The following is a 27599-nucleotide window of genomic DNA, read 5'->3' on the forward strand; positions in this document are numbered from 1 at the left end:
TTTGTGAGTCATTTTGATGAAATCTAGCACTCTTTGAACAAAAAAAAAAGAAAAAAAAAAAGAACCAACCAACCAAACAAACAAAAACTGAAAGAAAACACCCACCCCACCCACCCTCACCTCCCCAAATGTGCTTTGAAATTGAATTAAAAACAACAAACAAAAAATGATTCACTCCTGCATTTGGGAGAGTACCAATGTTCCCATGACCCAGTGTGTCGATAAATGTTTTTCACATGCACGCACCCACACACAGACACGCAGAGACTCACACACACACACACACACACACACACACACACACACACACACACAACCACATACTACTAGTATATGCGTGTACATAGACACCCCCACCCCACACAATGCAATTGCATATATGCACTTGCGTGTCATGGTTTGTGTGTACAGGCATGCATGCACGCATACATACACACTCACACACACGCACTCTCTCTCTCTCTCTCTCTGTCTTGCCACTAGGGCCATTCCACATTTCATGCAACAAAAACCACAACATTTGACATTATATTATAATGACTGCTTTTTTTTCTTCTTTTTTTAAACGCTGAAATTAGGTCATTTGTCTGTCAGTGATGTGGTGATCCACTTGATGGCTGCAGTTAGTATCAGTATGTCATTTATGTCATTTATGTCAAAGGTTCTTTATTACGAGCAGAAATGTGTTTTGTTTTTAATCCAATTTTAGGCTTATACTATAGAAAAAGTTAACATTGGCCCCTCAGAACAGTTGAAACATTGGTGATTCCTGCACTGTTATTGCGGTTTGTAAACATTTATTTCTCACCCCCAGACCTTCCAGTGAGATGACACTTTTCCATCACATCAGGAGTGTTCACAGCTCCTCCCCCTTCCTCCCCTCCCTGCCCTGGATACAACATGCTTTTGTGATTCAGTCTCTCTCATTCCTGAAAGTTAACAGTGGGATTTGAAAATCTGTGTGTGTGTGTGTGTGTGTGCGCATGTGTGCGTGTGGTGAGGGGTTTTAAACATTTTGTTCACATTTTATGTATGTGCATTGTGATTCTTGCGTGAGAATACTAGTACAGTAGTAGTGTGTCTGAGAGTTAGGGACAGACTAGACTGAGGTGAGGAGGCATTTCATTTTGTACATATTATAATGTGATGAATTGTGAGTGTGTGTTTGTGTTGTGCTGTTTGATGTGATGGCCATTGTCATTATATAACATGTTAAGTGTTTTCGTATGTCAGCTATATCATGTATATTTTATATCATTATATATATCATGCTCAGCGTAGGTCAGCTGTATGACGTTACTCATAGCTTGCACAAACTTGTGCTTGACACGATGAAGAAGCGGTGAACATTACAAAGGGAAGTGTCTGTGTGACGTGTCTGGCAGATGATGGACCTTTTCTTCCTGGGCCTGGTGGTGCTCCTGTCCATCCACCCGGACATCCTTGTACCTGGCAGAGAGAACTGGGTGGGCCGTGGACCTCAGTATGATGGCATCCACATTGAGGATTTGGAGCGCAAGCTTCAGCTGCCGGATCTTCACGAGTCTCGCTCTGTCAACAGAGGTGGGAAGGGGGAGAGGGGCCTTTAAAAAAAAAAAAAAAAAAAAAAAAAAAAAAAAAAAAAAAAAATTTTTTGTTATTTTTATTTTTTACTTTGGCTGCCCGAGTTTAGCTTGCTCCTCTCTCTCTCTCTCTCTCTCTCTCTCTCCAAAAAACAACAGTAAAAAAAAAACAGCCACTGAACCTGTACAGACCACCATACAAACAGTCTGGTGAAGTAGGCAAAATGAATGAAAACAGTTTTGACAAAAAATCATCATGGCATGGTTCAGACAATAATCATTCAGTTGATTAACATTTTACTTTTTTAATCATTCTCATTCTGCTAGTTTATTGGATCGTCTGATTGTCATTTTAGAAATTAATGCACAGTCATGGCTTGATTGTTGGGCATGTTACCAGTCTCAGCCTATCAATATATCACATCACACAGTATCAGCCATTTGTGTACTGAGATTAGTGAGATGGATGGTGGGTCATGCTGCTTCACTGACAATAAAAGCAGCAACTGATGGGTTCCATCTGTGTGGAAGCAAATAAAGTTCAAAATTTGTTCAAGTAAGGTAGGTGTATATATATGTATGTATGTATGTATGTATGTATGTATGTGTGTGTGTGTGTGTATATATATATATATATATATATATATTATATGATTCTGACTTTCAGTTTGTGATTTTTTTGTTTCAAATTTGTCATAAATTTATGTCATGAGTGCTTCTGTCGTGTGTTTTTTATTGTACAGAGGACATGTGTATGGCCTATGCTGCGGCTTTGCTGTTTATCCTCACAACCGTGGCTCTGCTGTACGGTGTGATCAGGGTGAGTAGTGGTCCACTTGAGTTTGATTTGTGCTTTATTCTTGGTTTCAGGGTGAGTAGTGCCCCACTCAGTTTGATTTGTGCTTTATTAATTGCTTCAGGTGCTGGTGACAGGTCATGGAGATTTGAGGTGCTGGGGAAACATCTAAGGATTGGAGGTGCTGGGGAAAAGTCAAGGGACTGGAGGTGCTGGGGAAAAGTCTAGGGGGTTGGAGGTGCTGAGGACATGTCTGAGGGATTGGAGGTGCTTGGGACACGTCTAGGGGATTGGAGGTGCTGGGGACAAGTCTAGGTATTGGAGGTGCTAGGGACAAGTATAGGCATTGGAGGTGCTGGGGAAACGTCTAAGGATTGGAGGTGCTGGGGAAAAGTCAAGGGATTGGAAGTGCTGGGGACAAGTCTAGGGGATTGGAGGTGCTGGGGACACGTCTAGGGGATTGGAGGTGCTGGGGACAAGTCTAGGTATTGGAGGTGCTAGGGACAAGTATAGGCATTTGAGGTGCTGGAGAAACGGCTAAGGATTGGAGGTGCTGGGATAAAGTCAAGGGATTGGAAGTGCTGGGGACAAGTCTAGGGGACTGGAGGTGCTGGGGATAAGTCTAGGGGATTGGAGGTGCTGGGGACAAGTCTAGGGGATTGGAGGTGCTGGGGACAAGTCTAGGGGATTGGAGGTGCTGGGGATAAGTCTAGGGGATTGGAGGTGCTGGGGACAAGTCTAGGGGATTGGAGGTGCTGGGGACAAGTCTAGGGGATTGGAGGTGCTGGGGAAAAGTCAAGGGATTGGAAGTGGTGGGGGAAAGTCAAGGGATTGGAAGTGGTGGGGACAAGTCTAGGGGATTGGAGGTGCCGGGGGAAAGTCTATGGGGATTGGAGGTGCCGGGCACAAGTCTAGGTATTGGAGGTGCTGGGAACAAGTCTAGGCATTGGAGGTGCTGGGGACAAGTCTGTGATTGGAGGTGCTAGGGACAAATCTAGGGATTGGAGGTGCTGAGAAAAAGTCTAGGATTGGAGGTGCTGAGGAAAAGTCCAGGGTTGGAGGTGCTAGGGACAAGTCAAGGGGATTGGAGGTGCTCGGGACAAATAGAGGTATTGGAGGTGCTGGGGAAAAGTCTAGGCCTTGGAGATGTTGGGGATGAGTCTAGGCATTGGAGATGCTGGGGATGAGTCTAGGCATTGGAGGTGCTGGGAACGAGTCTAGGCATTGGAGGTGCTAGGGACAAGTCTAGGTATTGGAGGTGCTAGGGACAAGTCTAGGCATTGGAGGTGCTAGGAACAAGTCTAGGTATTGGAGGTGCTTAGGTTGTCTAGGGATTGGAGGTGCTGGGGACAAATCTAGGGATTGGAGGTGCTGGGTACGTCTAGGGAATTGAGGTGCTGACATATTTAGACTGAAATTGTAAAACACACAAAATTGACAGAAATTCACAAGATTGATGTTACATATAAATCATGAGTTAAATCTGATCAAAATATTTTGAAAACTGTCATGTGTTATCCCATTTTGGATGTTTTGTACTTCTGTTGTTCTACACTTCTGGTCAAGGTTTCTGCCATATTTTACACTGAGATGAGAATAATCAGGTTAAAAAAGGATGAATGTTGCAGCCTGATGATGGGTCTTGGCTCAGTGCTATCACCAATTTGACTTGATATGTAAGAAACAGTTAAGGCTGATTCAAGTTGTGAAGATACCCATTATCTCTCAGTCTCTTTTAGAATACCTGTGGTTGAAGGGATACATACATATGTATATATTTTGTGTGTGTGTGTGTGTGTGTGTGTGTGCACCTAAGCATGCCAGTCATTGATTACTTTTGAAAAAAAAAGTTCTGTCATTGCATCTGGAGAAAATATGGATATGAAAGATTTGGAACTGTGGATCTTTCTGAACCAAAAAATAGTTTATTGACTGGCAGTAAGACAGTGAAAACATGTGGTCTAGAATGATACATGTATGTGCTGTGATCTCTGGAATGCGAACACTACCATGTGTTAAGACTTTCCCATCCATAAGTTCTTTGGTTGATCAAAGTACCATAACCTTCTCCCTTCATATTATGAAAAGTCTGTTCACCAGATTCCTCTGTGTCTGTCAGTTATGTGTCAAAGCCTGGGTCTATGCGGATGGTTTTCCCTGTCCATTCTGTAATTGTAATTGTTAGTCCTTTTTTTTTTTTTTGTCTTCCCCTCTGTCTTTCTCAACAGTTTCTTGGAGGATTGTTTCAGCAAAGCCAAATCTTGCTGCATACCATACCAATATAATTTTCTTTTCTCAGCTGATGTTAGCAGATCTATGTATGTATGGTCCAATATGCTGCTTGATGGTTTCGCGCACTTCTTCATTGGTGATATGATCCATGCGTCTGATGTTTAATGTCATTTAATTACACATACTTAACTGTGATCCACTAGTGCAGACTCCGGCAGGGGTCTGACATTCCTGTCCTGTGCAAACTGCTACCCGCCTATGCAGAGAAAACGAAAGTAGCTATGGCCGATAACCTCCCTAAGTAGGTTACCTCCCCTGTGTATCCCTGACTGGCGCCCTCTTTTTCTGGCAGCCATCATGAATCCTGTTCCTGTGCTCTTAATACGACTAAGTTTTTGTTTGTATTTTCCCTGTGCTCTTAATACGACTAAGTTTTTGTTTGTATTTTCTGTCTGTCTGTCGATTCTCTGGCGTTCTTGTTTTTTGTCAAATTATGTCTCAACCAGGTCACATAATTAACACCTGATTTCCATGGCTTGGAATTGTTTTATTTTCATGGGTTGTGAAGTACAGATACAGGCATTATGATGAGATAAATGTGGTGTGTGCTCAACAGACTCGCCCAGGCTACATGGTGCCGTTCCTTTGCCAGCATGTGTTCCTGTTTTGCCTGTCCTGCCTGACCTTGGTCAGCTACTTCACCTACATGCCCCACTTCGACATCAAGTGGTGGATCCAGCACAACGGCCTGGTCAGTGCACCGTTCAATCCACCTTTAAGATTCTTGAGAAATATGTACATGTGTGTGTGTGTGTGTGTGTGTGTGTGTGTGTTGATTGTCTGGTTGTGTTTTTCTGCACCTGATGCAATTTCTCTTTATGAGATGATAAAGTTAAATATAATCAATGTGCATTGTAGTATGTTATGCTCATAATTATGTTCAAAATAATGTTTATTAATTCTTTCTGTTTTTACATTCAAAATATTACCTGCATTGTGTGGAATGATTGTATGTAACGGCATATTTGATATTTTATACATTTGTGTCTTTGTTATATTCCTAATAGCTGTTGTTGTTTTTGTACAGTTATGGTCTCCATGTTGTTTACTTTTCTATGTTGTGATAATGCACCTGACCAAATTTCTCTGATTTGGGATGATACAGTTATCTGTATGTCTCATGGGTTTGGGGTCTAAGATTGTATGTCTGTGTAGGGGTGGGTGGAGGGACATTTTCCAAACCAGATTGAAAAGTTTTCATCCTAAACACAAAGCCAAACTGAATGAAAAATTTGTCTGCTTCACTGCTGGTGGAATAGTCTGGAAAATATGCTGATATCTATGTTCATTTTTCATCACATTATTTGTTTATAAATAATCAAACTCTTACCTGAAAGTTACTTGTCATTATTTTATGAATATTCCTGGACTTTTCCAGATCCTGAACATTCAGTAAACCTTGTTTTTCAAAGATTTGCAACCCCAGAAATAGCTCTTGTCTCCCCCCCCCCTGCAGCCACCCCACACACATACACACACAAAAGTTGTCTCTACTTTTTACTTTTTACACAAATTACTACTTTTTGGTTGACAGTAAGTGTCTGTCTGCAATATGAAGTTTGAACTGTGTTGGTGTTCCTATTTGAGTCTGACGTGTCAGGAATGTGTTGCCTGAACCATGGTGGTGGTGTTCCTGTTTCAGTCTGATGTGTCAGGAATGTGTTGCCTGAACCATGTTGGTGGTGTTCCTGTTTGAGTCTGACATGTCGGGAATGTGTTGCTTGAACCATGTTGGTGGTGTTCCTGTTTCAGTCTGACGTGTCAGGAATGTGTTGTTTTACCATGTTGGTGGTGGTCCTGTTTGAGTCTGATGTGTCAGGAATGTGTTGCCTGAACCATGCTGGTGGTGTTCTTGTTTCAGTCTGATGTGTCAGGAATGTGTTGGCTGAATCTTGTTTGTGGTATTCCTGTTTGAGTCTGACGTGTCAGGAATGTGTTGCTTGTTCTATGATAGTGGTGTTCCTGTTTCAGTCTGACATGTCAGGAATGTGTTGCCTGAACCATGTTGGTGATGTTCCTGATTGAGTCTGACAAGTCAGGAATGTGTTGGCTGAACCATGTTGGTGGTGTTCTTGTTTCGGTCTGATGTGTCGGGAATTTGTTGGCTGAACCATGTTGTTGGTGTTCTTCTTTCAGTCGGACGTGTCAGGGAATGTGTTGCCTGAACCATGTTGGTGGTGTTCATTTTGAAATGCCAGGAATGTGTTTGCTGAATCATGTTGGTGTTCCTGTTTCAGTCTGACGTGCCAGGAATGTGTTGGCTGAATCATGTTGGTGGTATTCCTGTTCGAGTCTGACATGTCAGGAATGTGTAGGCTGAATCATGTTGGTTGTGTTCCTGTTTCAGTCTGACATGTCAGGAATGGCCTACCTTATGACAGTGGATGGGGACTACCTGATATTTTCTGTGTGCTCACCATGTTTTTGGTCTTACTGTTTCAGTCTCATGTGCCCGGTATGGACTACCTGATGACAGTGGATGGGGACTACCTGATGTTCTTCGTGGTCACCATGCTCATCCTGGCGCTCTGCTCCCTGGTAGGTTTCAGCTGCAAAGTTTCTCATGGAGGTGTCAGTGTGTTTGGGACAAATCCATATATGTGCTTTAGCATACCTGACCAGCAGCATAATGCGTCTTGCTAGTCAGGCCATGAGTGCATGCAGACACACACACACACACACACACACACAGATCTATCTAGGTAGATAGATATATAGATATGTAATTACTGAAGGGTATTTTAGGGGGTAGGCAGGTCTGCTAAGGGCTCACATCTGAATGCTGCTCCTGTAGATTTTATTTATTTATTTATTTTTAATATTTTTTTTAGTAGCAGTGCATATGAAGAAAAGAGCCAAAGGTTATGATGTTCAGTGTCTTTTTATTCTTTATGTGCTTGGTCCTGGTCATGAAAGCCAGGTAATTTTGAGTGAACCCTCATAATTATGGTTAATGCATGTACTTTTTAAAAAGTTATTGTCCAGAGTACCTTGTGTTCGTGCAGGCCTATTCAGGGTTCATCACTAACGGGAGCGCTGAGCGGAACGCTCTGAAAAAACAAATTGCGCTCTGGAAAATTCCTTGACTCAGAGCGCTTGCGCTCTTGATTTTGAAAAGACATAAGCATACATTACTGTATCTAAATTGTTATTCCATTGTCCATCACAAACAAGAGTCAAAAGCGCGACCGTTTTGCATTTACTGAAGTTTGAAAGCTGTCTGTTTACGTTTTGTTAGTTCAACCGGAAGTAGGCCTAGTGAATCGGGGGAGGCTATGCAAAAGAGCGCTCTTCAGACTTGGAGAGTAGAAAAGTGGAGCACACGATCGATTTCGCGGCCATGCAAAATCAAAATGAATTTATGTTTGAGACTTGTTGCTCTATGTTTTTAGTGTGTGCTCTTAGTTTTCAGTTTGCGCTCATCAAAATTCTGAAACTAGAGCGCAGGCGCTCATGTGAAAAAATGTTAATGACGAACCCTGCTATTTGATTGGCATGATCTGGTATTTTTTCAAGTAATTGTCCAGTGTTGATGAGATACGCCTGGTGTGTGTGCAGGCCTGTTTGATTGGCATGATCTGATATTGTTTTAAGTAATTGTTTGGAGTGTTGATGGGATACACCTGGTGTGTGTGCCAGCCTATTTGATTGCCATGATCTGGTATTGTTTTTTTTAAGTAATGTCTACAGTGTTGATGAGATATATTCACTTGATGTGTGTGAGATACACCTTGTGTGTGCAGGCCTGTTTGATTGGCATAATCTGGTATTGTTTTTTAGTAATCGTTTAGTGTTGATGAGATACACCTGGAGTGTGCAGGCCTATTTGCTTGGCATAAGCTGTTCTTTAACCCTCTTACCCCCAGGTCGCCCAGCACTAATCACCCATGAAATCCCATGCCAAGGGGAGTAACTCTTGCGATTTTCAATTGTAAAATTTTATTACCTTTTTGTCTGGTCTGCAGTGTCTTCTAACTCTTCTTTTTATTCTTTTTCTTACTCAACTTGAATTGCAATAATGAACATGCTAATTTTTATGTTCTTTTCATTTTGAGGGATTATGTGTTTTCCTATGATAGTGGGGAGAAAAACAACAGCAAACAAACAAAAACAAACAACAAACATATCTCACATGTAATTTCTCCATAATGAAAAGAAAAATATAATCCATTGAACTAGCAAATCGTGCAAAACGCCAATAAGTATCAGTGAAATCAGTGGCTGACTCACTGACAGTATCGATTCCGACGGTCTGGCGATCGATTCACGATTTTGGAGGTCCAGCAATAGATGTCATGATTTTGGAGGTCCGGCAATCTATTCACACTCAAGTACCGACTTCACTGTCAATATTGGTGAAGCTCAGTCGGTGTCTAAGTCACTCAGTATGATCAACTTTCACAAAATTCTCACGCAGAAATCATCTTCAGAATTGTCTTTCAGGTTACGCTAAGACTCTTGACATCAAACTCATCTTGCAACTTTGAAACTTCATAACTTTGGCAAAACAACAAAATCAGTATTATATGCCATTGAACAAGCTCAGTCAGTACAGTATCGATTTCAGAGGTCCCGCATTTGATTCATGATTTCAAAGGTCCGGTGATCAGTTCACATTCAGGTACCAACTTCACTCTCACTGTCTGCAAAACTCGGTCAGTTGACATCTTGGTCACTCAGTATGATCAGTTTTTACAAGATTCTCACGCAAAAATCATTAAAATGGTTGAGAACCATCTTCAGAATCGTTCACATTACGCTAAGCTCTCGGCAGTCATCAAACTCGTCTTGCAACTTTAGAAATTCACAACTTTGTTAAAATTCAAGCAAGTCAGACTCTGAAAAGTGCAAAATGTGTGGCAGGAAGTGCTGAAAACGAGACTGTTAATCTCGTGAGAGTCTATTTTATGTAAACAACAATGACTGTGCCCATAATAAGCACATGTTCAGCTGGCGGTACTGGGCACATTTGGGTGTTACACTGCAAGCCACTACTGGGCGTAAATGTTGTTAATGAGTTAAGTAATTGTCCAGAGTATTGATGAGATGCACTTTTTGTGTGCAGGCCTATTTGATTCAGTGATTGGCATAATCTAGTAATGTTTTTTTAAGTAATTGTCCAGTGTTGATGAGATGCACCTGGTGTGTGTGCAGGCCTATTTGATTGGCATGATCTGGTCTTGCTACAAGTACGTCGAGCAGTCGGCTGTCACTCGCACCCTGACACGCGAGTATCGGGTGGATCCTGACACAGAGGTGAGTCTTGCTGTTAGAGGTGAGAGATACCTCAGGGTATGAGCAAGACTGGTTTATGACCAGATGAACCACAAAAAGTTGTTCTGTAAAAATTCTGTAGAAAAACCCACTTAGAAAGCAAAAGAAATGCACTTGCAAACAGCAAAAAAGAAAAAGAGAAATGATGGTGCTATACTGTGATGACATGCTTTCCCAGGGTTAGCAGATTGAATTTCACACAGAGAAATATGTGGTGACAAAAAGTAATATGATACAAAAAATTATGATACAATTCAATGCAGTTGGTGGAATTTCATTTACAAAAAAAATGCATGTCAGCCCTGTGAAATGTTTCATGCCAGATGTACCAGGGTCTTCAGTTTCACATCTTTCCACTTTTAATAAAGTGATCTTGGACATAGCAGGGTACTTTGTGAACATGATCAGACTCTTAATGCATTTTGTCTCAAACAGGAACTTTTCAGAATGTGAAAGTCTTTTAATGAATACTGTCTGAAATGACTTTTTTGATTGTTTGACAGACGTTACCAGCTTGAACAGTTAAGGCTTACGTACCATTTTTATTCAGGTTTTCTTTTAATGCCACTTGTCTTGGTTGCATGATGACCTTGTAGGAAAACATGATGGACTGACAGTTGGTTGACCACATCTTCAACCTACACCTGTGTGGTAGATTTCAGCCAGTCCAGTAATGTTTTTTTTTTTCTCCCTTTATGTCTTGTGGGTTACCTTGTTCAGACAAAAGTGGAATTGAAGACTTGCCAACACTTTTATTTTTCTGTGTTTCTGGCTGTCAACACAAATGGACATATTTTCACTGATACACAGAGCTGACACTGATCAACAGGCTGATCAGTGTACTGTTGCTGTCTGCGTGGAAATGAAGTTTTACTTACTGCCCAACACAGATTCACTTTCTTTGTCGTCCTGCTCAAACTCAGTACAGCGCAATAGGTGTGATGATAATTTCACTTCAGTTGGCACCCTCAAGTGATTTTCTCTGTTAGGCTGGTTCCAGGACTAGGTTTTCCATAAATGTGTTTTGGGGAAGCATCCCCAATGTAGCTGGCATGCCTGACAGTAAGAGTCAGGTTCTTTACTGTTGAATTCTTTCTGTTTGCTAGATTTTCTTTCAGCTTCAGCAGTGGGGGAAAACCTGTGGACAAAATAGCAAAGTGCATCATCAGCGTGGTGTGGTTGTTGTGTTGACAGATGCTGCTTCCCCCAAGGTACGAAGATGCCATCAAACCAGAGAACAGCGTCCAGCCCCCTCCCCCACCCTACACCCAGTAATGGGGGGATGAATACAGCATGCATCCCGTCTGTGTGCCGCTGCGCTGGCACATTTTCTTGGTCTTGGTCAGCAGATCAAGAACACGTTTTAATTCTGAGCTTAACAACTGCTTAGAAGAAAATGAAATTTTGATTTTTTGTTTTGTTTTTGTTTTTGTTCTCCATCAAATAAGTGGAAACTAACTGAACTCTTACATTATCAGACAGCAGGACATATATATATATTTGCACTGGGGCTTAAACAAAAAAAGAAAAAAAAGAAATATTCAGCCTGCTACTTTATATTTGTATTTACTTTTTAATTATTTTTGTATATTTAGTGCAATCGGTTTATGTAATGGTTAGAACAGTTGTAATGATGTGAAAATCAAGCAATACAGTTTGTATTTTTCCATGCTGCACATACGTTAATTATTGTTATTATCATTATTATATTTTTTTTAGATTTGCTTCATAAAAAGTAAAGGGAAAGAAAAAATGATGGTGTATTCAGGTTAAATTGTGCTGCTGCTGTCTTGGCCATGAAGTTTGCAGTCAGTTCCCTTGGTGCGTCAAGTGTACATGTGATAGCAAAGCAAGGGAGAATTCCTGTGGAGACATGGTACCAGGTTGGAAAATAGGAAATATTGTTGCTGCACAGGACCTCTGGTATTTTAATGTGCATTAAAGGTGGTGGAGAGAAGTGCATTGTAACTTGCTTTTCTGATCGCCTGAAAGAGCCACATTGTCTGATGAACATTTCATTTTGTGGATTTTGAAAAGCCAGTTGCATCATGTATGTATACAATTATTTGCAGTACTTCACACTTGCCAGAACTTAAGTTGAATCACCTAAGAAGTAGTTTACACATTGCTACGGTACTGAATAAGTACTTGTCAAGTAAAAATGATTTCATGCACAGTGGGAAGAGATTTTGGTTTCATCCCTCAAACTTGTAAAGATTTTAATGTTTCAGTACTTTGAACAGTGGTTCACTGGTCTTCTCTTAGGAGAAGAGTGCTAACATGTTTTAAGTAGATGGGGTATTATAATGGCAGATAGAACCCTGTACCGTTGCAACATGTTTCTGTTGTATGTCACCTGGGTCTAGTTTACATGCTACACTTTCAACCTAATCCTGCAGGAAATTAAAGCAGTGAAAGTGTGTCCAGATTGTGGCTGAATCAAATGAGATGGATTGAGAAATGGCACTGGGGAGACAAATCCACTTTTATAGGTACACAAATATATATACACATGCACTCAAGACCTAAGCATGCTAGGTTATGTTGCTGGCCAGGCATCTGGCTGAGTAGCAGAAGTGGTGAAGTGGGTATGAATTTGTTGGAAGGCACTGATGCCTCCTTGAGAGGCCCGAACTGGGAAACAGAGGGGATAGAGCAAAGTCAGGGTGATGTACTTAAAAAAAGAAAAAAGAGAAAACCTTTCACAGGGTAAAAGCTGAAAGAGGATTTTGTTATGAACTTGAAAAGAAAGTGGATGAAGCAGTTTGATTTTTATTTTATCAACATTTGAAGACAAGTCTGTTCATTGCATCTATGTGACTGTGCTGTTTCCTTTCAGTGCAGTCTCAAAGGAATCCTGTCTTCTCACCATTTTTATGGCATCCCATTCCCTGTAGGAAATTGTAAATGAGGGGAGAAAAAAAGCCTTCTTATGTTTTTGTCTGTTTTGCATCAAGTGTGTGCTGACTTGTGTGGATCAGACCTGGGAGTTGGTATTCATTAACTACTGTTCCACTGTGATAAGTCTGATTTGGAAACACATTATGAATACATTGTTGTAATTATGCATAACAGGGTTATTGCATGGAACAGGTTTGGTGTAATCTTTAATTCTTTTGCAGTATGACTGCCACTGAAAAGTGCTGAATCATTTAAAAGATACTATTGATGTAGATGTCCAACGAAAGAAGGAAAACATGATAACAGTCTTAGGAGAATAAAAAAAAAAGTGTTGCACTTCCACTTTAACTAAACCACAGTATATTGTAAATGCTTCTTGAGGACTATGGTGCAGCAAAAGGAAATTGAAGAAGAAACATGGTGCAAAGGAAATTTGACTCAAGAAACCTTTACTTTATTTTTGTATATGAAATGATGTGCACTGTGATCGATCTCAACTTAAGAAACCTTTGCTGTGAAGTGAACAGGTACACATTCATCTGTAAGAAACCTTTGTGAAGTGAACAGGTACACATTCGTCTATAAGAAACCTTTACAATGAAGTGAACAGGTACGCATCCCTCTGTTTATGAATTGGTGTGCACTGTGATCCACACAGGTGTGTCGGGTGTCAGTGATTTGCTTGGGGGACATTTAACTGTACAAAGAATGATTATATATCAAGTTGTGACTGTCAGTGGTTTCCTTTTTTTTCCTGGCACATTTCATTTGTACAAAAATGCACCAAATGTCTGAGAACTCTCTGCCCCTTCCCTACCCTCTCCCCCCCACCCCCTATCCCTCCCCTCCTCCCCTCCTCCCATCATGATGTGAAAACCACAGTCAGACTGGCACTCTGGCAATCAGAAGACCGCCTCTTTCTATAGACATGTGGGAGCTACTTCAGTTTTCGTTATTTGCTTCCCACCCTGAATTCCGTTGTCCTTATTTTTATTTTTCTCTTTCCTTCCTGTCTTTGTCTCCTCTTGTAAAAATAGTAGTTTCAGACCATTCAGGATCTCTACATTGAAAACTGACAGGGAAAGCTTTTCAGCATTGGCAACATTGTTTTCTGAAATTTTGTTCTCAGATAGATATTTAAAGAAGGAAAGAGGAACGTTGTTACATGAACTGACACATTAACATTGATTTGTAGACGGGATAAAAGTTGAGATTACACCAATAAATTGAACATCAGTTGTTTTTCATCTTGAGTCTCAGAAGCTGTGCTTCTTAGTTACCAAGCCATGTGACAATAATCGAATATTATTTAAGTAAATGTGTGGCGTGAGTTGGGGAATTATAAATTATTTAAGAGCAAGGATGAGAAATGACTTTTTACTGCAGAAAATATGAAAAAAAAAGTATATTGCACATGTTTACACCTAAAAAAATTCCTGTGAAAACCCATGAGATCAACATGGACAGCATGGTTTTGAAAGATCAGTGGACTGAGGCATGTGGGATTGGTTTACACATGGAAAGGTACAAGGTTCAGGTCCCAGTGGGTAAACCAGCTGATGAGTGTGGACATGGCATGATGTTTGCAGTCTGTTCATAAATATGTCTGTTACACATGCTGAACCGTGTAACATGATGAGAAAACAATACAGAATTCTCAAAGGAAAATTGTTTCCATAATTGATAATTATGTGAGAAATGGTGTTTTCCTTGTCGCTAATAATATGTTTTAAGTGATTAAGGATGGTTTTCACTTTTCACTCACACCTGCTTATTTTGGAGTCTGTTCATGCATCTCCTTCATGTGACTTGTGACCGTGAGAAGTTCACCGTCCTTCTACCCCCCATCCCCTGTCACTCTCTTGGTCCCCCATTTCACCTTCTCTTCCACCCCCACCCCTGACAGCCACCCTTCCCATCACCTGGCTTGTGAGGATATGTTCACCATCCTTCCCCACCACTCCCTTTTGTTCCCCCATTCCAGCTCTCTCCCAACCCCACTGCTAAAGTCCCCACATCCCAGTTCTCTCTTGGCTTTTTTTCTGTGGGTCTTTTTCAGTTTCTTCTGTTTTGTTTGATTTTATTATCTTTTTTTTATGTGGTGGGATATGCACAGAAAAGACACAACTTTCTGGGGCCAATGGCATTCAGGTGAGTCCATGTGCATGCCAGAATTTGGACTGTAGACATCTTGCTTTCTCCACTGCACTTCAAGAAGAGGAAAACTTGTAGAATTTTGCTTTGTGAAAATGGGTTTGCTTATCTTTCGTCAAAAACCAAAACAAAACAAAAACAAGCAAAGAAAGAATCTGACACCGCACACAGTTTGTTTCCCACCTAATTAGTTAATGAATGCAAGGTCCTCATTATATGTAACACTTATTTTTTGTTCTATTTCCCTGCATTTGATAATTTTTCTGTACCATTGAGAAGGAGCCTTCTCTCACATGATTAATTCAGAGGCACGCACACAACGCTGCGCATACACACATGCACATGCAAGCACATGAATGCACACAGGCATGCACACGCTTTCACATTCTTTTCCTGGCAGCGATGTTGCCTCTGCACACTTTGTTTGATCTCCTCCAGACTTTTCTGTCGCTGACCTTTCATTGGGCTTTTCACTCTGCTTCCTGTCCATCTGTTCCTGTCTCTCTCCCTCCTGTTCCATGCATTTCTGTCTCTCTGCCTCCAGTTTTCCCCATGGTTTCACCCCACCACCATTACCCAGTGGTTTTCATTGTGGGCTACATGATAATGCTTTGGAAGAAAAGAAAAAATACCCTGTACATATTAGATAGCTGTTATTGCATTGACATGGTAAGCAGTATAATTTAGAAATTGTATTCCAGTTGGGTTTTTTTGCTAGCCCTCCTTCCGGTTTTTCCCTTACCCATCTTTTTTTTTTTTTTTCTTTTTGCCTGTCTCTTTTTCTTTTCTGTTTCTGTGTCCCGTGTGTTTTTATGATCTGAAATGTTTAGAAACTGGAATGAGATTCACTTGATAAATACTGGATCTGTTGCTGTCTTTCCACTTCTTTGGCCATAGCATTGTTTTGGAGGGGGGTGAGTATGTAATATTCATTTATCCATTAAATAACATTACAAAATACATTTTTCACAGAAGGATTGTTGCTGTGAACACAGGTCAGAAAGTAAACACTTGATAGTCCTCAAGACAGGGTTGAATGGTCTCACTCCCATTCCTCCTTTATTTCTTCATTTTTTAGTTCTGGATTAATGTTTTTTGTGCTAATTGTCTTTCATTGTGGTATTTTTGGTTCATTGCAGAGGTCTAATAAAACTGTGGTATTGTGATGCTGTTGTGTTGCGTTGTGCATGATGGTCTGTTTATCTCTCGTTCTTTGAAACTGAAATGACTGCAAACCTGAACATGTTTTTCTCTCTTTCTCCTTCTCTCACTTTCTCTCTCTCTCTCTCTCTCTCTCTCTCTCTCTGTGTTTGTGTACCTCTGCCTGTCAGTCACACTCACCGAAGTTTTACTCTTTTTTTTTTCTTTTTTTTTTTTAATACTTTTCAAGCCCCTGAGATGTGAAACAGTCAGTGACAACTTCCTATTTTAGGACTTCCATGTGTCTTTTAACACACATCCCTTCAGTAAGAAGTAGGTGTGTTTGGTTGTGGCATGTCCGTCTAAACGATATGTATGTATTCCTGTACATTTGGTATGCTTGACTGTGTGAATACAAATGCATATGTCTGCATGTGTAAATGTTTGTGTAGCTGGTGATCAGGACAGGTATGTTTACACATTTGTTTGAAGGTGTTTTATGCTTGAATATATATATATATGTATGCTTATATGAAGGTAGGTTGCAGTTTTCTGGACTGGGCGCTATATAAGTATCCATCATTTTGATTATCAAATCGTCCACTTACTCCCATCAGACTCAAGACATATGTTCATCCTGTACAGAAACAACAGTTCCATAGTAGACATAAATGCTGGTAGCCAGCAACGTGTTCATGTGGAGACGAAAGTGTCATTGGTCTGAACATTATAGGTAATTAGAAAAAACTGCTTTAATATATTTTTTTTAGGCACCTCTTTCTCAATTCCACCTTTCACATACCCAGAATATGGCGGTCCAGAAACTGATCTCAGCATACTGTTAAAATGGCAAAAGTAGTTCAGGAAAACTCTCAAATTCAGAATTACGAAAAATGAACAATAAAGGGATGCAGGTCCAGGAATGCAAGTCTACAATATTGACAGGAACAAATCCTCTGTCGTCTAGATACACTAGACTAGAATAGAATATGTCTTTATTACCAAGTATACCGGGGCCATGAGGATTTTTTTTTTGTTTTTTGTTTTTTTTTGTTTTGAGGGTGTGGGGGGCGCGAGGGGGATAGTAACTTAAAAGGTACAAACATAAATCAAAAATCATATGTGACACAGATACAGCAGAATTTTGGACACTTACATGTGCATATCAATATGAATACTTGTGCATGCACACTCACATATACGCTTGCACACACGCACACTCGTATGAACATAGGCCGCACAGTACATGTGGATAGGGCTGATGACTAGATCTTGAGGTAAATAGTTGTTGATTGCACAATTCTCTTCAATCATACTGGATTTGTTGGAGAGAGAGTGCACTGACTGAAGCGATTTTGGTGAAGCGATTCGTTTTCATCTTTATACATAATTATGTACCGACGACCCGAGGGGAGCAGATCAAGGATTTAGATTTATCAATGCAATGAAGTTGAGAGCACATGAGTCAAGAGAATACATCTCAATGCTTCCAGGTTTAAGAAGGTGATACGGTCAGCCCATTGTATTGATTCCGGTTCTGAATATGAAATGGACATGTGAGGAAGTTGTTTCAGAAATGGAGGACTTTTTCACCATTACCATATTGTATTTAAACAAGTAGACAGATTATGATCATTACTGCTTGATAAAGCAGTCGATGTTTCTTTTTTTCCTTCCAAGTGAGTTAACTTGACACTTTTGAGAGTATACAGAGGAAAAGAGTGGTTGGTTTTACACTCGTTCTGTGTGCGCAGTAATTTCAGTGTAAAAGAAAGGGCGACCACAACAGTTCGATTTTTTTTTGGGCTCAGTATTGCAAGGGTTATAACCATTGTTGTTAAAAGGTTCTCTAGTAAAGCAGAGTTAAGTCTCCTCCCTCCACACGCAATACACCCCGCAAATAATGTTTTTTTATTATTTTATATATATATATATATATATATATATATATATATATATTTTTTTTTTTTTTTTTTTTTTTTTTTTTTTACTATGGAGTAGACAATTATTGTACTTAAATGAACATCTCTTCTTGTCAGACAGGGATACTGACCGCCTGCAAATATTGTGACTTAAGAAATTTTGATATCTCTATCTTGTGTGTGTGTGTGTGTGTGTGTGTGATTGTTTTACATATCACTTCAATGTTGTTACACTAGCATTGCTCATTATGCAATGTTCGTCAGATTTTTTATCTTCTTTTTCAGTCCACCTGCTACTCGATCCTGTGTCTAGGTGTGAAAGTGTTCTATACTTCACATATAAATATTTTAGTCACCATTCCAACAACTTTGTGAGAAAGCAGACGTATTGAAAGATATCATCCACTTAGGGCACCATACAACACTGTATGATGAGGGAAAACAAGCTTATTCAAAGATGTCATCCTGGTAATCACATGCACTGCATGATGTGAGGAAGCAGGCAGATTTAAAGATGTCAACCTGGTAATCACAGGCACTGAATGATGTGAGGAAGCAGGCTGATTTACAGATGTCATCCTAGTAATCACATGTACTGTATGGATGTGAGAAAGCAGGCTTATTCAAAGATGTCATGCAGACACATTGGTAATCACAGGCAATGTATGACGTGAGGAAGCAGATTTATTTCAGCCAGTTAGGCACTTTGGTAATCACAGGCAATGTATAGATTGTAATCACAGGCACTGTGTAGATGCAGAGTTATCTGGGTCTGCCCGTGTTTTCATCTCATGTTTGCTCTTAAACACTAACCCCCCCCCCCCCCCGCCCCCAAACCACCCCCCCCCAAAAAAAAACAACAACAAAAAACAACAAACAACAAAAAACAACCCCTCGCCCCGCCCCTACCCCACCCCCCCAAACAAACAAAAAAAACAAACAACCCCCCCCCCCCCCCCAACAAAACAACAACAAACAAACAAAAAAGCTAACAAAACAAAACAACAACAAAACAAAACAAAAAAACAACAGCAACAAACAAATACAAAAAACAAAACAAAAACAAAACAAAAACAAAACAAAAAAACCCCAAAACAAACAAACAAAACATTTGGTCATATAATTGTCTCATTTCTTCTGGTGGTTTGTGGCACTGGAAACCATCAACAGTGACCTGATACCTACCTTTGGACACAGGCGCACGCACGCTCGCTCGCGCACACACATACAAACATACACGGTTTAATCATCCAACTTTTATTTGCTATCAATGAAGCTAAATACAAAAATCCATTTTCAACTCTTTTTTTTTCTTTTGACCAATGTGCAGTACCAATTATCCCACGTTTGTTATCAATGACAATTAAACACAAATTCATGTTTCAAATACTTTTTTTTTTTTTTTTTTCACGCAATGCAAATGATTTACAGATTCATACAATTTTTGTTTCATGGCCTGCGTCATGTGTATTAGATCAGCTTTACTTTAAAACGTTAAATTTGAGGCAGACAACCCCAACCCGAGTTAAATCTTTCATCAACCGCGAGTGTTTGTACAACAGTGGGACCCATACGACACACAATATAATACGACCCAAAAGAACAATCACCACAAAAACGAAAGCATTGAAATAATAATAATAATAATAATAATAATTTTTTTTGGTTTTTGTTTTAAAGACAGAAGAAAGAAGAAACAAGAGAGGCAAGGCCTTCAAGACTCACTTGTGATTAATTAAGTCCCCTAGCATTAATTACAGAGTAATTTCCCTTTTTTTACTATTTGCACCAACACGTTTGCAAAATAAGTAAAAATTCCATGCTTAGCAAAAGAAGTTCCTGTTTGAACAAAAAATGATAATAATGACTCCTCTTGTTGTGTCAAAGTGCCAAGTTTAGAGAATACAAAAAATATAAATATAACAGTAAATGCAGTTTGCATATAATTAGGCTTCTTTAAAAAAAAAATTGTTGTGCCCATCCCAGAGGTGCAATGTTGTTTTAAACAAGATGACTGGAAAGAACTGAATTTTTCCTATTTTTATGCCAAATTTGGTGTCAACTGACAACGTATTTGCAGAGAAAATGTCAATGTTAAAGTTTACCACACACACACACACACACACACACACACAGACAACCGAACACCGGGTTAAAACATAGACTCACTTTGTTTACACAAGTGAGTCAAAAATGAGCAACACTGCTGCGTGGATTCACTGGGCTCTAAGTGGGCAAGAAACCAGGGAGGGCCATTGTCGTGCTGTGCTGTGTCTGAAATGGAATATGACAATAACCATAATAATTGACAGAAATCATCACCCCACAGTACCACCAGACTGCTGTCTCGCTGCTGACGCATTGTTTAGCGCAAAGACAATGTCACGTCACTCACGAGTTTGCCGCGTGTATTGCCATGCCAGCCTGTTAATGCTCCAGGTTTTCTTTGTTCGTCTGATATGACAGGCCTTCGATATATTTGAAGAATTCAGAGTACCATTGAGAGAGAGAGAGAGAGAGAGAGAGAGAGAGAGAGAGAGAACAGGCGTCACTGAACCATACACAGATCAGGTGGAGGTCACTAACCCACACACAGATCAGGTCACTAACCCACACACAGATCAGGTCACTAACCCACACAAAGATCAGGTCACTAACCCACACAAAGATCAGGTCACTAACCCACACACAGATCAAGCATGTCACTGTGGGGCACGGGGGAGGGTGTGGGGGGTAGGTGCGGAGGTGGGAAAGGGTTGGGGCCAAAGGAAAAACAAAAACAAAAAAACAACAGAAACGAGAAAGACAGACAGACAGACAGAATGATCAATGATCAACTCCAAGGGGATGCATGCATACACATCCCGGTAAATGTCTGTCTGCACATCAAGGAAATGCATCCATATACATCAAGGAACAATCTGGGGGAAACGCATGGAAATGAGGAAATTGCAGACAGGTTTCTGTACAAAGAGAAATAATCTTTCCATCTCATTAGTAAAAAAAGAAAAAAAACAAACAAAAAAACAACAACAACCAACAACACACAAATGATATTGATTTTTTTTCTTTAAATGTACAGCCTGATTTTTCATTTAAAAAAAATCACAGTAATTATGATATTAGTAAAACATTGTCCTTAAAAAACAAACAAACAAGCAATAACCGAAAACACTTCACCCTCAATTGTACACACACACACACACACAATATATATATATATATATATATATATATATATATATATATATATATATATATATATATATATATATATGATGGCCAAGAGGTAACGCGTCCGCCTAGGAAGCGAGAGAATCTGAGCGCGCTGGTTCGAATCTCGGCTCAGACGCCGATATTTTCTTCCCTCCACTAGACCTTGAGTGGTGGTCTGGACGCTAGTCATTCGGATGAGACGATAAACCGAGGTGCAGTGTGCAGCATGCACCTAGCGCACGTAAAAGAACCCACGGCAACAAAAGGGTTGTTCCTGGCAAAATTCTGTAGAAAAATCCACTTCGATAGGAAAAACAAATAAAACTGCACGCAGGAAAAAACACACAAAAAAATGGGTGGCGCTGTAGTATAGCGACGCGCTCTCCATGGGGAGAGCAGCCCGAATTTCACATAATTATATATATATATATATATATATATATATATATATATATGTGTGTGTGTGTGTGTGTGTGTGTGTGTGTGTGGTTATCCCATATTGGCCTGAAGTTCTCTCTCTCTCTCTGGGAGCTGGTGTGTGTGTGTGTGTGTGCATCATTGATGTACACACGATCTTGGGAAATCTATACTATTGACAGAGTGAACACCACGAGAAAGTGCGCAGAAAATCTAAGAATAAAATACATGCGTACGGCTAAAAAACCACCAACAACAACAACAGCTGTATACAAAGGCCACATCGTCCAGTGACAATTCCAAATGTAAAAAAAAAAAAAAAAAAAAAAGAAACAAAAACAAAAAAAACCCCACGCACACAGAGAAAGAAACATAGGTTTGAAGACAGGACACAACAAGGAGCATAATCACAATGTGACGAACACTGAAATCGTTATCGGAATCATGATTTAGACCAAACACAAAACAAACAAACCAACAACAGAGAAAAGTGTGGCTTGTTATCCAGCTGTGCTCTTTTCGCTGTTGTCCTGGCATATTGAGTACAATGAATTAAATACAACAACATGTTATCAAAAGACGAACCCGTCGGAATTCGTTCCGCAGTTGCAAAAACGTATTTCAAGGCATCATTAAATTTTACACGAACAAAGCAGTGACGAAAAAAAAAAAAAAAAAAAAAAAAAAAAAAAAAAAAAGTCGGGAGGTTCAGCAGCTTCTCCTCTTCGGTTTTTATTCTGTTCGCTTTCAGCCCTTTATTCTAATCATTTATGGACCCTTTTTAAAAAAAATCGTTTATAAACCTTCATTTTAACCGTTTATAGCCCTTTATTCTTATAATTTACAGCCCTTTATTGTAATCGTTTGTAGACATTTATTCTAATCGTTTACAACCCATTGTTCTAATCATTTACAGCCCTCAATTCTAGTTATTTACAGCCCTTTATTCCAATCTGTATAGACCTTTATTCTTATGGTTTATAACCCTTTATTGTAGTCGGTTACAGCTCTTTAGTCTAGTTGATTACAACCCTTTATTCTAATTCTTACAGCCATTTATTCCAATCGTTTACAGCCCTTTATTCTAAACATTTACAACCCTTTATTCTAATCGTTCACAGTCCTTTATCCTGATTGTTACAACCCTTTATTCTCATCGTTGACAGTCCTTTATCCTGATTGTTACAACCCTTTATTCTAATCGTTGACAGTCCTTTATCCTGATTGGTACAACCTTTTATTCTAATCGTTCACAGTCCTTTATCCTGATTGGTACAACCTTTTATTCTAATCGTTCACAGTCCTTTATCCGGATTGTTACAACCCTTTATTCTAATCGTTGACAGTCCTTTATCCTGATTGTTACAACCCTTTATTCTAATCGTTGACAGTCCTTTATCCTGATTGTTACAACCCTTTATTCTAATCGTTGACAGTCCTTTATCCTGATTGTTACAACCCTTTATTCTAATCGTTGACAGTCCTTTATCCTGATTGTTACAACCCTTTATTCTAATCGTTGACAGTCCTTTATCCTGATTGTTACAACCCTTTATTCTAATCGTTTACAGTCCTTTATCCTGATTGTTACAACCCTTTATTCTAATCGTTGACAGTCCTTTATCCTGATTGTTACAACCCTTTATTCTAATCGTTCACAGTCTGTTGTCCTGATTGTTACAACCCTTTATTCTAATCGTTTACAGTTCTTCATTCTAATTGTTTATTGACCTTTATTCCAATCGTTTACAGCCCTTTATTCTAATCGTTTGTTGACCTTCATTCTAATCGTTCACAGTCCTTTATCCTGATTGTTACAACCCTTTATTCTAATCGTTTACAGTCTGTTGTCCTGATTGTTATAACCCTTTATTCTAATCGTTCGCAGTCAGTTCTTCTGATTGGTACAACCCTTTATTCCAATCGTTCACAGTCCTTTATCCTGATTGTTACAACCCTTTATTCTAATCGTTGACAGTCTGTTGTCCTGATTGTTACAACCCTTTATTCTAATCGTTTACAGTTCTTCATTCTAATTGTTTATTGACCTTTATTCCAATCGTTTACAGCCCTTTATTCTAATCGTTTGTTGACCTTCATTCTAAGCGTTCACAGTCAATTATCCGGATTGGTACAACCCTTTATTCTAATCGTTCATAGTCTGTTGTCCTGATTGTTATAACCCTTTATTCTAATCGTTGACAGTCAGTTCTTCTGATTGGTACAACCCTTTATTCTAATCGTTCAGTCTGTTGTCCTGATTATTACAACCCTTTATTCTAATCGTTCACAGTCCTTTATCCTGATTGTTACAGCCCTTTATTCTAATCGTTGACAGTCTGTTGGCCTGATTGTTACAACCCTTTATTCTAATCGTTGACAGTTTGTTGGCCTGATTGTTACAACCCTTTATTCTAATCGTTGACAGTCTGTTGGCCTGATTGTTACAACCCTTTATTCTAATCGTTCACAGTCCATCCAACCATGCCGAGCCATATCAAGGATGAAAGCACCCCAGTCAAAAATTGTCAAAATATATATACATGTATTTGAAATGAAGCATGCGTACCCGGTCGAAAAAATTTGCCAGCGGGAGGGTGGGGGTGGAGAGTGTGTTTCTGGAAGGGTGGGTGAGGGCGGAGTGAGGGTGTGTTGTGTGGGGGTGCGGGAGAGGGGGCAGGTGGAGCCTGTGTAGGTTAGGGACAACGCAATCTTTTCATTCAAAATCAGCCTCGAGGTTTTTGTTTCCTTGAATCAAATTTAAGAAAAAAACAACAACAACAAAAAAAACACAAAAAAGCAAAAAACAAACAAATAAACAAACAAACCCCCCCAAAAAAAACCCCAACAAAACAAACAAACAAACAAACAAAAACTTTTATTTCATGAATGAACGAACGGGAACGGCCAATGTAATCTTTTCATACAAAATCAGCTTTGACTTTTTTGCTTCCTTGATAGGAAAAAAAAAAGCAGCCACCCCACCTCCCCCCTCCAAAAAAACCCAACCCGTTTATCTCACTGATGTAGGTATACCAGTGAACGATGCATGCATGCAAAATTGTCTATTCTTATCATCTTAACGAATAGGGAGCAAAACCAGTCCGTAAAATGAAATAAGAAAAAAAGCAGTGGCAAGAACCTTTATTTAAATTATTTACAATAAAAAAAGGCAAGCATAAAATTTTTTTTCATGGATTATGTCAAATGAACACACACTCAAAAATGTCACGTTATATGTACAACTTATAAAAAGAAGAGCACTTTTATATTCAGCAAATACCATTCATCAGTTAGATCATTTCGAAAAAAAAAAAAAAGAAAAATCACGAAACTTACTGCTGCTAAAAAATACTGCCATCCCTCTCTGTCTTTCTCCCAGCAAAGGGTAATATTGGTTTTGCATATTATGAATATAGTCATGGTCGAAAGCGAAAGATAACGCCCACCCCCGCCCCCTCCCCAAACCAAAACAACAACAACAACGACAACAACAACAACAACAACAACAACAAAAAACAACTGGTATGAGATTGTTTGATTGTGTTTCAGTTTTAGTTTCAATTTCCTAAGGAGGCGTCAGTGTGTTTGGACAAATCCATAAATGCTACACCACATCTGCTAGGCATAACTCCACGCGCTTGTCAGGCTAAGTGAGCCTCTGAGTGCATGCTGATAATCATAATTATTAATTTTTGTAAACCTATCAGGATGGAATTCTTCCACATGATTTTTCCACTGGACAAGACACATATGTCAGTTGCCATGGGTTCTTTTTCTGTGCGTCAGGTACGTGCTAGCAGCACACGAAACGTCACTTCATTTTCTGACCCGAATAACTAGATGCTCAGTTTGCTGTTCCCCATCAGGCTTAGAGGAAAGGGCGAGACCGGGATTCGAACCCAAACCCTCTTATAGTGACTGTAATGGCAATTAGGCGTCTCAACTATTCTGCCACCTACAATTATGCGTTTGATTGTGATAAGCGCTTCCTATTGTGTCCTGGTCCTTATAAGAGGTTTCGCATTTCATTGTAGTCTGTAGAACAAGTCCACTGCATATGAGCATCGCTCAGGGATGAGAAAATTATTAACTACACTCAACCCTTCATCCAGAGAAAATTAATGTAGCACCTCTTATGTGCTGGAGTTTCAGGTTTTGAGGAATGTATCAGCTCCGTATTAGGCAATAAATTTGGTACTTATTTATTTTCATTTCTAGAAGCCCCCCATCCCACACCCACTCCCCAAACAGTTCGCGCTCGACCCTGAAATGTAAATAGCAGACACGGCATAATAACGATCATGCCAAACCGAAGCTGTGATAAACTTTGCGTTGCTGACCATGTACATTAAGTGTAATTTCCGTAAATTTTTACGCCTGTATTCTGTACAGCAGTCATTAATTTATTGTATTGCAACTAAAAAGTTTAGGAATATATGAATTAAAAAGAGACCCCGGCCCAAAGCACGTCATGTTCAGTCAGGAATTGCCCACGAAATGATCTTCCGTCATTATTTTGTAGCAAAACACCCTGCTTACACAATGATTATGAGCCATGTATGAGAGAGACAAAGGAATTGAAAAGAAGAAGAAGAGAGAGATATGAGGTTGAGAAAAAAACCAAACCCTAATCAACCCTGCTTGCACAGTATGAGCCATGTAAGAGAGAGAGAGAGAGAGAGAGAGAGAGAGAGAGAGAGAGAGAGAGATTGAAAAACAATTAGGCTACTCATAATGCGTGATGCCGCAGTACAGTGTTAATTAAAGGCACAGGTGAAATTCATGTCAGGGGTAATTGTCGCAAATAAAATGCTCACCGTTCTGCACTTAAAAAACCAACCAAACCACAACTGTATGATAATTACAAAACATTGAGGCACTTTAGTTGATATTTTAGCATGAATAAAACATGACAAAATAGTAGATCAGCATCAGCGGATGGGAGGTGGGGGTGGGTGAGGAAGAAGAGGAGATTGGAGGGGATGCGTAAGTGAATTCGCAAAATTCGGATCAAGTATTTTCCGATTAGAAACAAATGAAAAATGTCATGGAAGACTGCATTCACAACAAAGCCGCTCTAATACCCAGAAAACTCCGTGACGCTGACGTCACAGTGACGCTCATTTCCGGCGGAACTGAGTCGTAACTCTCGTTCAGGCTCTTCGGGTTTCTTCGACTGTTTCCGGCAGGGGCCGAAGGAGAAAAGGTAGACGAAGATTTCCCCCAGAAACTGGAGAACCTCGAAGGCGCTAAGGAAAGACAACCCCAGCCACAGACCCACTGTGCCCCCCACATCGGAGGCGAACTGTGAAGGCTGCAATAATATTGGGTTTGATATGAACAACAATAATAACAGCAGCAACAACAACAACACGGCTACTACAACAACTACTACTACTACTACTACTTATGATTATTATTATTATCGTTATTATTACTACTATCATTATTATCAGTAAATTATATTATTATTATTATTATTATTATGAAGAAATGTAAAAAATGTGGGTTAACAACAATACTAATGCTAATAATAATTATAATTATGATACTAAAAGAATTCGATGATAATGAAGGTGACGATGATGATGACGACATCAGATTACTGCTACTACTACTACTACTACTACTAAACCTACTACTGATGATGATTATGATGATGGTGATGATGATGACTACATCAGACTTCTACTACTACTACTACTTACTACTACTACTACTACTACCGCTGCTGCTGATGATGTTGGTGATGATGATGATGACGATGATGATATTATTAAACTGTGATGATGTGGATTAACCAGGATTGGTAAGACAGCTACAAAAAAAGAAAAACAAAGTAAAAAACAACAACAACAACCCCAAACCCTATACCTTTCCCTACACCTTCTGGCTCAGCATGCCATGCTCTCTCTCTCTCTC

At 39.6% G+C, this 27599-nt stretch overlaps 2 protein-coding genes across 3 annotated transcripts in view; one reads left to right on the forward strand and one right to left on the reverse strand.

The window, feature by feature from the left end:
- Positions 1–16145, forward strand: part of LOC143295476 (lysosomal-associated transmembrane protein 4A-like) — an 18117-nt gene extending 1972 nt beyond the window's left edge. The window contains exons 2-7 of the mRNA XM_076607194.1: positions 1386–1563; positions 2306–2382; positions 5207–5341; positions 7093–7188; positions 9805–9906; positions 11119–16145. Of these exons, the coding sequence (XP_076463309.1) occupies positions 1386–1563; positions 2306–2382; positions 5207–5341; positions 7093–7188; positions 9805–9906; positions 11119–11199 (669 nt within the window). The 3' untranslated portion in view covers positions 11200–16145. The remainder of the gene's footprint in view (positions 1–1385; positions 1564–2305; positions 2383–5206; positions 5342–7092; positions 7189–9804; positions 9907–11118) is intronic.
- A 9070-nt stretch (positions 16146–25215) lies between these two features.
- LOC143294964 (uncharacterized) overlaps positions 25216–27599 on the reverse strand; it is a 38531-nt gene continuing 36147 nt past the window's right edge. For both annotated transcript variants that reach the window (XM_076606487.1, XM_076606486.1), the window contains one exon: positions 25216–26991. In XM_076606487.1, coding sequence (XP_076462602.1) covers positions 26755–26991 — 237 coding nt within the window. In that variant the 3' untranslated portion in view covers positions 25216–26754. The remainder of the gene's footprint in view (positions 26992–27599) is intronic.

The sequence above is a fragment of the Babylonia areolata genome, chromosome 20 (assembly GCF_041734735.1).
Source record: "Babylonia areolata isolate BAREFJ2019XMU chromosome 20, ASM4173473v1, whole genome shotgun sequence".
Classification (NCBI taxonomy): Eukaryota; Metazoa; Mollusca; class Gastropoda; order Neogastropoda; family Buccinidae; genus Babylonia; species Babylonia areolata.